This window comes from Branchiostoma belcheri, unplaced genomic scaffold (genome assembly GCF_001625305.1).
Source record: "Branchiostoma belcheri isolate BF01 breed outbred unplaced genomic scaffold, Haploidv18h27 scaffold380, whole genome shotgun sequence".
NCBI classification, from domain to species: domain Eukaryota; kingdom Metazoa; phylum Chordata; class Leptocardii; order Amphioxiformes; family Branchiostomatidae; genus Branchiostoma; species Branchiostoma belcheri.
This window is the reverse complement of record NW_017803999.1, coordinates 78,775-90,480: the sequence shown is the minus strand read 5'-3', so window position 1 is coordinate 90,480 and position 11,706 is coordinate 78,775. Positions and strand designations below refer to the sequence as shown.

The 11,706-nt window shown below is 44.6% G+C and overlaps 2 protein-coding genes across 2 annotated transcripts in view; both read left to right on the top strand.

Annotated features, from left to right (window-relative positions):
- LOC109476620 (transient receptor potential cation channel subfamily M member 1-like) overlaps positions 1-7,304 on the top strand; it is a gene marked incomplete at its 5' end in the record, with an annotated part of 8,962 nt that extends 1,658 nt beyond the window's left edge. The window contains 6 exons of the mRNA XM_019777616.1: positions 547-631; positions 1,405-1,595; positions 2,100-2,232; positions 4,066-4,191; positions 4,645-4,892; positions 5,795-7,304. Of these exons, the coding sequence (XP_019633175.1) occupies positions 547-631; positions 1,405-1,595; positions 2,100-2,232; positions 4,066-4,191; positions 4,645-4,892; positions 5,795-5,814 (803 nt within the window). The remainder of the gene's footprint in view (positions 1-546; positions 632-1,404; positions 1,596-2,099; positions 2,233-4,065; positions 4,192-4,644; positions 4,893-5,794) is intronic.
- A 250-nt stretch (positions 7,305-7,554) lies between these two features.
- LOC109476619 (otoancorin-like) overlaps positions 7,555-11,706 on the top strand; it is an 18,498-nt gene continuing 14,346 nt past the window's right edge. The window contains 2 exon segments of the mRNA XM_019777615.1: positions 7,555-7,837; positions 8,751-8,965. Of these exon segments, the coding sequence (XP_019633174.1) occupies positions 8,926-8,965 (40 nt within the window). The 5' untranslated portion in view covers positions 7,555-7,837; positions 8,751-8,925.

Here is an 11,706-nt window from a genome sequence, read left to right as displayed (position 1 = left end):
CACGGTCAGTAGTAGGGCCAAACACATCATAGTCACTACAACACCACACGGTCAGTAGTAGGGCAAACACATCATAGTCACTACAACACCACACGGTCAGTATTATATAATCCTTACACAGCACTACATGTAGTACTACAACACCACACAGTCAGTACTAGGGTCCCTGTTCCTGGATGAGGTGGAGGGGACAACACCGCATGGTCAGTATAATTATACAGTCCCAACACAGCACTACATACTTTGGAATACGCTACCTCGTGATTGCTTCTCCTATGAGTATAACCTTAAACTCTTTAAGTCTAAGGTCAACAAACATCTGTCCACTCTGGCTGTTCTGTAACCCAAAACATTTTAAGTGGCTCCCATGAGCCTTGTTTTGTGGTGACGGATGAAGTAAATAAAAAAGAAGAAGAATGCTACACATGTACAATTATGTATCATGACTTTGTATAATGTATTTGATAGAGGCATGTGTAATTAAGTGAGGTAGATTTATGTGACATTTAGTGATTGAAGCGAGTAATTTTCCCTGCTTTTCCACAGGCAACTGGCTGATCTATGTGCTGCAGGGTCTGTATATGCTGCTGACGAATGTGCTGCTACTGAACCTGCTGATCGCCATGTTCAGGTGAGTCGTATATGCTGCTGACGAACGTGCTGCCACTGAACCTGCTGATCGCCATGTTCAGGTGAGTCGTATATGCTGCTGCGAAATGTGCTGCACTGAACCTGCTGATCGCCATGTTCAGGTGAGTCGTATGTGCTGCTGACGAATGTGCTGCTACTGAACCTGCTGACCGCCATGTTCAGGTGAGTCGTATGTGCTGCTGATGAATGTGCTGCTACTGAACCTGCTGATTGCCATGTTCAGGTGAGTCGTATGTGCTGCTGACGAATGTGCTGCTACTGAACCTATTGAAGTTAGGGTTAGGGTAAGGGTACAATGTGTTAGGGTTAGGGTGCATGTACATGACTGTATGTGTTGAGGAATGAATGAGTAGATTCTTAGCGTTGACCTGTCCCCCCCCCCAGCTTCACGTTCCAGAAGATCCAGGACAACTCCGAGCAGGTTTGGGTTAGGGTTACATGTATAATGTGTTACTACTGTTAGAGTACATGTACAGGAATGTGTTAGGGTTAGGGTTAGGGTTAGAGTTAGGGTTATGCATGTATGTGTTGAAGAATAAAAGCGTTGACTTGTCTGTTGTCCCCCCCAGATTCACGTTCCAGAAGATCCAGGACAACTCCGAGCAGGTTTGGGTTAGGGTTACATGTATAATGTGTTACTACTGTTAGAGTACATGTACAGGAATGTGTTAGGGTTAGGGTTAGGGTTAGAGTTAGGGTTATGCATGTATGTGTTGAAGAATAAAAGCGTTGACTTGTCTGTTGTCCGCCCAGCTTCACGTTCCAGAAGATCCAAGACAACTCCGAGCAGGTTTGGCGTTTCCATAGATACGACATCATCTACGAGTTTTTCGACCGACCTTGGGGCGCGCCGCCCGTCATCATCCTGGGCCACGTGTGGCGATTTGGCCGGTGGGTCGCCCGGAAGTGCGCCGGGAAACCGCAGGACGATTCCGACGACTTCAGTAAGAACTTTCACTCTTCACTTCTCATAAAGACTTCAGGAAGCAGGCACTTTCACTTTTAACTGCTTAACTTCTCATGAAGACTTCCGTAAGCAGAGCACATTGGAAGAACGTACTGCGTCTCCGTAAAACCCTGATTTTTCTCGTTTTTGGTTGAAAGTCTGGCCAACGGTGCATCAGAATTTTGCCTGTTGCAGACGATATCTTTTCTGACACAACATTTGGAAATTACAGACGGGATGTTAACCTTATATGCATGAATACTACCTTATAAGAGACGTTCTGCCGAAATGCTCTGCACAATACATTATGGGTTTCGCACAGGTGCAGTACGTTCTGCTGAAGTGGTAGTAGGCAGGCAATTTTATTCTTTGCTTCACTTCTTATTAAAACTAGGCTATCAGTGCTGCGTGTGTAATGCTTGGATGAAATGTTTTTTTCAATAGCAAATAAACAAGGTATAGTAAATGTGGTTAACCTGTTTGTTTGTGTGTTTGTGTGCAGACTGTAAGTTCCCACCAGACGAGGTCAGCAGACAGCAGGCACTGGAGAAAGCAGGAGCAGAAAATTACCTGCTTCGGAACCTTCAGCTGCAAAACGAACACATCGACACCAAGTTTGCCACAACCAGCGAAAGGTGCGTAAAAATACTCACCAATAATCACTAACGGGGGGTGCCCTAATTCCGACCCATCCCTAACACCGAACTAGTTTGAAAAATCCTTGTTGCGGCGTTATGCATGGGAGCACGTGCCTAAAAATAGTCACAAGAATGGACAAAGTTTTTGTGTTGATATCGGTAATCTCACAAAGTTTGTTTTAGTTCCTACACTCCGACAACAGACGAGTGAAAAATCTGTGTGAATTCGACGCTTGTTCGGGGGTTGACGAGCGTGTCAAAAATACAGGTTTTGCTTTTCAAACAGCCACTTTGGAGCAAGTCGCGTAATCGTAAAAAGAGGACTTGTTTGGGACAGAAAACAGTTGTAGATTGTTTTAGTCATAATTTGTGTATTATAATTTCTAAACTCTCTTCTCAGATCGACCTGTGTTAAACACTAGGTCGGAATTAGGGCACCCCTGTTGCGATAGAACGTTCCACCGGCAAAATGACAAAAAAACTGCCGTGCGTTTCGTGAGCCATTACGCTTGGGTGCAAGGCGCTACACTAAAGTGAAATATACAGCTGTACAGCTTTAATCATTGTGATCTTTATCTGTCAATATTATAGCTCATGTTGCGCGGGTTTTTGGTCAGATAAACTATTACCAAAGGTCTGTGCGTTTGCATGGAACATAGGTCGGAATTAGGGCACCCCCCCGTTACCAGCGAAAGGGAAAACAGTATAACATCCGTGTCCATAATATCACCAGGGTCCATATTATCGCCATCTTGAGAAACAGTGTGCTTAAAGATACTTTTGGTATGCACTCCTTCACACCTCAAATGTACATACCTAGGGTATGTTGCAGTAAAAATATCTTTAAGCACACTATTTCTCAAGGTGGCGATATTATGGACCCTGGTGATATTATGGACACGGATTTTAGAATTCTGAAGTCCAAACACATCAGGAACATATTCTAACCGTAAAATATGCCTTCATAACTCAATCCAACATTGTAAATATTCAAAGAACTTTGTATAGCTCAGAAAGATTCAATGACCTTCTACGTTTGACCTTGGAAATTCTTCCCAAGGATCCAGCAAGTCTTAGACATGCTGGAGGTTCTGGAGATGAAATGGAGCCAAGAAGGTCAGGGCACGACCTTGGGCGACTCTTTTTCCACTTCAGGGTACCAGAAATGTTGTTTTCTCACCTGTCAATCAAAGGGTTAAAGGTCAATCATTGCCATATATGGGCATGTGGAACTGTATGCTTACTTTCCATGGCCGGGGCGGTTGTGGGGTGCTTTGCAGCTGAGAGAAAATTCGCAGACGGCTGAAACTACATCAAATCTACACAAAAAAATATTGTCAATGATGTAAAAGGAATGTTCCCCTGAAAGACGGTTTGATAAATGCTAAATTTAATAATTTTGTAACATGAAAGGGAAAAGATCATGAAACAAACTGAAGCCTCCCATCTGCTTGGAGATTCTGCTGGGTGGAAGAGTCCGCTTTGCCTGCTTCTGTCTGGTGATTGGTCAGCACAGCTGTCTGGTGATTGGTCAGCACAGCTGTCTGGTGATTGGTCAGCACAGGTGTCTGGTGATTGGTCAGCACAGCTGTTTGGGCGAGCGGTTGCCTGGTTACGCTCCTCTGTAGGACTGCTGGGTCCCTTGTCGCTGGCTTACCCAGGATCATCTGGCAATTTGCATATTCATAACATTCCTGTGGTGCAATATGAAAATTTGCTGCCAATTACCATAATTATGGTGCTAATTACCATATTTATGGTGCTAATTACCATATTTATGGTGCTAATCACCATATTTGCACAGCTAATTAGCATATTGTGCCCTTGCAGACTTGAGAAAGTCCTGGATGACCTTGAGGACATTAAGGAGAGTGTTCAGGCTAAGGAGGAGTTGGAGGCGTCTTTCTACGCTCCTCCTGCCGCTGACGTGACCTTCACATCTCACAGGACTTCAAGGTCAGGGTCAAGTTGTTTGGGCTTCTCAAAGTCAATCTCTTGGTTTTTTTAATCCTTATATATTGACAGGAGATTCCAACAACAACTGTTGCACTAAAAGAACATCATGAAAATATTCTAAATAGATACTAGTATGTCTGTAACCTGTTCCATACAGTTTCAGATAAATAGATATGTCAGTAACCTGTTCCATACAGTTTCAGGTAAATAGATATGTCAGTAACCTGGTCCATACAGTTTCAGGTAGTGAATATGCATGGACAGACTTGTTTTGCTCCCAGCCTAGGACCAGTTTTTGTCATGACAATTTCACATAAAAAGATCAGAGACCCAAGAAAATAATAATTGACAATGTGTAGACTAACTATCATTCACATGGAAGTTCTTGCCCTGGAGTTACATGTATGTTGTTTGCTTGTTTTGTTGTTTATTTGTTTGTTTGTTTTGTTTTAGACCCAGCTCTGCGACTGCCAGCACCAGCGGCGTGGCCGTTGACCTTCAGCACCGCATGTCTAACCTTGAGGGCCAGCTGGGTTCCATTAAGGACCTGCTGGAACACCTGCAGCCCAGACAGGCACCCGGGGGCTCCGCAGGGGACAGCCGTGGGGCCACGCAGGCACCTGGGGGCTCCGCGGGGGACAGACCTGCTGTTGCCAGGCGACCAAAGTCGCTGGTGCCTCCAGAGTACAGCGACTTCCCAGGTCAGTTTGTCCTGAAGCCAAAACTACAATAAGATTTCTTTCATGATTTCTTTAAGTGTCATGAAAGTTCATCCGTGTTGGTAGGAATCATAGTAAAACGTTGAACTTTATTCCAACACAGGGTTACACAAAGATCACGTGTCTGTAACAGTAACTCTCGCCAGATTGTGAAGTGATTGGTCATTAATTATCCTGATGAAGGCGACAGTGGTCGCTGAAAATTTGATCTCTGTGTAACCTTGTGTTGGAATAAAGTTCAACATTTTACTAAGACAGTTTCTTCACTACCTTAATTTTAATTACTTCAAGTTTCCTCCTACAATTCTTAAAGACGTTCCTGTTAGTTGAAGGTTTGTTAAGAACCTGCTGTTGACCTTGCAGGCGTTAGTGAAGGTCGGAAACACGTGTGCGTCGTTTATCACGACCCTGCTTTAGCGTCCGGTCAGAGGTCACATCCTGTCAGAGGTGTGACCTGTTCTTGTGTGCATGTCCTACTCTCCTTGGAGCTGGGGATGAGTCTTACTTTTTTGTACCTGTGTCCTTTGTTTTTGCTTGAACCATTGAACCATTATGCCCTGCTAATTTGAACCTGTCCTGTAGCTATAGCTATAGCTTGAACCCAAAGATCTGCATGGAGATTATGCCTGCCTGAAGTGGCTGTTAGTTCAAGTCAGGGTCTGAAGGATTTCTTTTTTCATTCGTTTTACGTTTTGACCAGATTTGGGTATTTGAAATCAGTTTTTGAACTTGAAGTTAAGAATAGAAGTTTAACTGAAAAAAAAAACAATTCTGACTTTCATCATATGTTTGCTAGTGATTATTTCACTTTTTAAAAATTATTTCTTTGTTATCCTCATGATAATCATTATTTATGTCTAACTTTCCTTTTTTTCCTTTTCCAGACGCTGATGACGTCATGTGAGGAGGCAAAAACACAGGAATAAGAATATCACACAGGAAAGGACTGAAAAAAACTGTACGAGAACATAGCAGACATTTTATGTACGATTTTAGCAAAACTGAATTTCTTTTGACTGCTCTTTTCCAAATTATTGCTTTTATGTGGAAAAAATGTCTCATTCAGATTCATTTTTTTGTAATTAGCTACACAAACTTTATTTGTTTTGGCCCTACCCCACGTGACCCAGTCTCACTTGACGTCCTTTTCGGTTTTAGTCTGGCTCCCACGTATGTATGTATAGTCATGATATCAGGATGTAACCTGCGTTATAATGTATCAAACCACGAACTGATGCATGGCCCAAACTCCTCATAGATCTTTGATGACATTTTTTGCCCTATGGTGGCGTAGTTACTTCCACATTCTCTGCATTTCGTTGCGGTGTGATGCATTGCACGAGAAATACCCCAAATCGTACACAATCATTATAATACAGGGTGCAGGACAAGGGTTATTGATTCTTTCATATCTTAGTGAGACAACAACTTAACTGTGATGCTGTATCTGTATCAGTATATTCAGTATAACCGCCTTTCTTCGTAACACCAGCTTCGGAGGCACGCGGCGCGGCGGCAGCTAGCTATATCTCACCGAACGACTTGTTACACTCAATAGTTGTGATGCAAGACAACTTCATTGTAAGAAGCTGTGTCTTCTGCTCTGCTGCTTTTATCAAGTCAAAAATAGAGATAGTTTTAATTAGATGTTTTTACTATGCTAGAGAACTTGTGGAGACAGTACAAGGTGTCACCATGAAATGGATGAACTGAACTGAACTATTTTAACCACCTGCAAAGATGTGTAAATTTCCTGCTAGTATAACGAGGAAGGAATATAATATAATATTACGTTCTGTATATTGTGCAAAAGTATTTGTAACAAATTGAATGCCTAGCAATGTATCAAAAGTAGTTTATATTATGTAGGAATATGAAATTCAATGTTTTTAAGACGACCGACACAGATCAGCTTTTATGCTATATTTTATGGTCTTTCATGTACATAATATATTATGTGTGTGCCTATGCAAAAGGTTTTTCATGGTAGCAAAATTAGGACATTAGACGTAAAATTTCAAGTAAAATTTAAACGTGTTACTATATGTATTACTAGTAGTATAAAAGCCGTTAAGAACTAAACACTTTGTTTTTTAATGCAATTTTCGAGGCGTGTTTCCGTGACTTTCTGTCAAAGCTAGTGTGACAGTTATGTCTTTCGGGTTGAACATTGATGACTGCTTATTTGTATTAAGAACTACGTAAATGGCTTGTTGCTTTTCTACAGGTGCTAAATCTGCAAGAAAGTCCAAAGAAGCGCCGTTATTTATAGATTCTGAGGATAACTTTAAAGATGCAATATAGAATACTTAGAAACTATAACTTTAAGTTACAATCCTGGTACAAGGTTGAGAAATAAAGAGAGAAGAGAGGAGTTGTGTGTTGTGCCTATGTGAGTTAGAGACAGCAGTCTTTATTTATTTATTTATGGGTAGTCTCTTCAGCCCCGAGGGGCTGATTTCCAAGAGTCTACATGTACTTCTGATGATGGCGTCTGGATACTGGTAATATCTGGCACCAAGCTGACTTCAGAATTCTGCGCAACATCTCCAAGACTGACCCACAAATATAATGTGCTACGACTGACCCACAAATTTGCTAAGACTGACTGACGAATGCGCTTTGCTGTTCTGCATAACCCATTACTGTTCTAAGGGACCGTGTCATGGTTCGTGTGCACTGACACGTCCCGGCGCTAGGGGTCGCTGTTTGCCGCTGACCAGGCACAAACAAAGGCGTGTCCTAATTACCTTTGGCACAGTGGTAACCTGATACCCTGGCCACGCGCACCCAACCTAGCTCCAAGCAGATGTCTGGCGTGTCTTTTGTGGTGTTCTTCAAATCGCTCTAGTTGTTGGTGAGCTCACCTCAAAGCCACCCTGAAGAGACGAACTCCAAACGCCAGGAAAGACGCGACACAGACACAGGTAGGCGTTACACACATACACAGGAACAAAAAACGTAATTATCTGGGCATTTGAGAGTCTTGAAAACTATTGAATGCAAGGAATATTTCAACACAATTCAACCATATAGAGGGAGAGATACTCATTGGTATGTAAATAGATGCTAAAGTAGATAGACATCTAGATAAATAAAGTGAAAGTGAAAGTGAAAGATACATTGTGTGTGTGAGTGAGTGAGTATGTGTTTGTGTGTATCCAGTTTTCCCGACAGGTAAAGCCCCCTCCATCTGCTTGGCTCTGTCCGTGAGCGGGTTGACTGACCGCTGCCCAGCCGTCCGGAGGGTGTGGCGGAATCAGGTAACCCGATACGGTCAGTATTTTGCCACTTTGCAGTGGCAACATGCACGGTTGGCGGGGCCGGGCCGGGGTAGGGCAGCGGCACCCGGGGTCGGGTTACCGGGGATGTAGGTTACCCTAGCCTCTACCAGGCGTCGGGAGGCGGCTTGAAAGAGAAGAAATCGGCCAAATAGAGAGAGATGACGTGCCAAGGGAATTGGTCTGCCGGGTGCGGCAAACTGTTCAACTTCTCTCCAGCAGACCAACTCCCCTAGCATGTTATCTCTCTATTTGGCCGATTTCTACTCTTTCCAGCCGCCTCCCGAGGCCTGGTAGAGGTTTAAATATAGCATTACCGGGATGTACGCCGTACCAGACACTCCTGTCACCTGCCTGGACAGAACCATCTTCTCAGCAGTGGGGGGGGGGCAATCATCTTTATCTTAACCGGAATAAAACTACTTGCTGTACATCACAGGATGTAAGCCGCGCCCGTCGCCATGTGGCTACTGGGGCCTTCCTGCAGGTCCGAGCGTCGTGTGGGTAAACTGGGAAGATGATGGTTAAGAAAAAACGTACTTTCTGCACCCCCCTGCAGGTGTTGAAGTGGACTGTGCCGTGATGTAATCCCTCCGCCAGGTTCGCCCGTCCTTCCATAGAACCCGGACCGTCCTACAGAAACGTCACATCGACCTTACGTCGGGCTGACGTCGCTGATTTCGGCTCCTCCCTTCCCGCCCCGCGACTTTAGAACTCCTGAAGCTGACCTGAGGATGAGGTCCGCTGTGCTGTTCGGGCTCATCATCGCCACAGGTAAGCGCGCCACTAACCATATCCAGAACCCTGCCTATCTAGCTACAGGTGGGCCTGCATGCCCTTTTCGTAAGGCGTAATCAGACCTTTAAAATCTTCGTAATCCGGAGGCAGTCACTCAAAATCAACGTAATTCGTAACCAGCACGTTAGCCGCAACACGTAATTGGTCGTTTTCATTCTACGTAATGCGTAGGCAGTTGCCTTTCTGTAACGTAAAAGGTAATCCATAAAGTACTCCATGATATAACGTAACTCTGAGAATTTAATGTAATTCATAATCGGCGGTGAAAATTTGACGCATATACGCGACGTACGCACGCTTCCCATGGCTTTGTGGTTAACATCTTTTGACGGAAGCTGCTTTGAGCCCTGCTTGTTGCTCTTTGTCACCAACTGGAAGCTACAAGCAGAAAATACGACGGTCCTTGTGTGAACCGGTTTTTAACTGGAACCAAGATAACCTCAAAACCTGTTTACAAGTTCAACTTTTAATACCCCTTCGCACCCTACATATCGGGAGGGTAAAAATGAAAGCGCAGAAAAGGCAATCTCCGATCAGACCTTCCAGTGGCAAAGTCATTGCCAACTGGCAAGATGGCACCCAATGGACAAGACTGTCTAGCCTAGTGAATGGTGTCTCGGCAGTTGACGGTTTACGACTTTGCCACCGAATAACCTGCTTAGATATTATCCAAACGACGATCAAATTAACCTCCACCTGTTCGCCTGAACAGAGATTGATATAAAACAAATCCCCAGTACGTATATATACTTCTAAACCCCTCTCAGATCTCCCCAAGCCGTATAACCAGTAGCTCTGCAGAAGCTACAGATCGCCTCGTACATAAAACCTGCACCATCCTGAAGAGGTCACGTCGACCCCTCAAAGTCAAACTGTCGGGACATGTACCTCGATCAGCGCCTGACTAGCCTTTACTAGGCACCGCGGATCGCTGGACACGGGTCGCGTATTGGATCCTCTCTGGCCGGATAACTCCCCTGGTACACTATCCTTTAATTCGGCCAATTGAGTATCCAGAACCTTGCATGAGCATGGTTCTGAATAAGGCACAGTCCAGGCTATACCAATAGCCAAATTTTGAAGCGGAGAGGGTTGCTGCTCCTGTCAGTCTTGAGAAAAAGAGAGCAGCCAGAAATTCTCGTCAGAAAAGGGACTGAAACTGCACCGTAAGACCTGCCATAGTGGAAGCAGTGTCCACCTGCTAATATCCAAGCAGATCCTAGGGTGGTAAAAGACAGTGCCAAATTGGCTAGGCAGTATCCATTGCAATTTGCCATGGAGGGTCCAGTACGCAGCCCCCGGCACCTTGCTGAACCCTGCAACAGGACCGTGCCTGACTCACGGCAATGCTGTTCGGGCTGATAATCTCCATTGTTCCGCCCCTTACGTAAAGCCGGGCCTTTTGTTCGTTTGTTACCGGTCCTCTCTGTAGTGTTACTTGTGTAAGAGATCCGAGCCCACACGAAGATAACCTCACACTCTCCGAGAACTTACCAGGCTTCGGCTTACTTTTGACATGTCTTCAGGCATTTTTATCTGTATTTTTTCACCAGCCGAATTGAGTACAGTCCTGACAATTTGATCCCGTTTTGCATCCTCCAAAAGATCCAGAGATTATTTGCACACTCCGCACTGAAACTGGACAGTATGAAATCGCTAAGCGGATAAGCGGCTCTTTGTTGTCGTTTTCAGAGATATTTACTCAGCTTTTCGTTTTCTTTGTTCATGTATCAACGAGTGATTTGGTCTTGTGAAAGAGGTAACATGTAGAAGGCTCGAGGCCTGTTAAATAGTTAAACGCGGCTTCGCCACGGCTCGTGTTATCAGCCAAGCACGCTCGATAAGTGTGTTGGGCTCTTTATTCTAAAGGAGTTTGATGTAAGGCTTGTCAAAATGACACATCCCGGAATTTATCCAGCTACTAGTGATCTACTGATGATGAGTGATCCATTTCAAATTTGGATTCCAAAACGTGTCAGGAAGCACGTTCGGGGCCGGTATCTGTTGAGGCGCATGCGCCTATCCCGCTGCATCGGTGACCTGCTTTTGCAGGACATCCGATCCTGGAGACCGTCTGTTTGTTTGTTTGTTGACGTCACATCGTTGCCATGGTAACAGTTGTAGCTTTGTGCTGCGCGGGTTGTGCCGTGCTTAAGCTGGCGGTACGGCCTCGGTTCCGGGACACATGCCGACATGCCGCAAACCGGAACGCAGAGATCGGGAGGACACACGGAACGGGCTACTGACAGGGTATGATCATCCTGTCAATAACGAAACAATTTTGCACTATTGACAGGATAATCCTGTCAAATAGAGACAATTTTGGAGAGGAGGGTGGTGGGTGAAGGAGTGGAATGTGAACTTGAAGATTCTCATCGATCAGTCAAGAGTCAAACTGTATGGAAAGTACCTGAGCAGTACTAAATATCAAAACCATAATCTACGTCAACCTTCATCTCAAACCTCAACCCAAGAGTTAGAAAATCATCTAATCTCAGCCCTTCCAAACAGCAGCTCATTCAAGGAGTCTTTAGAAGGAACAAACTGTGATCCACTGCGACTGGGATGTCGGGAAGGGTCACTTTAACATGTGTCCTTGTGAGATTACAAGAGGGTAGCCTCATTTGCAGTCTTGTTGGGCGTCGGCGTTATTTTTTCTGTGAGCGACGCGAGTAATATGCGGCCGCAAGGGACGATTTGCTGCCGAGGGAGTTTTG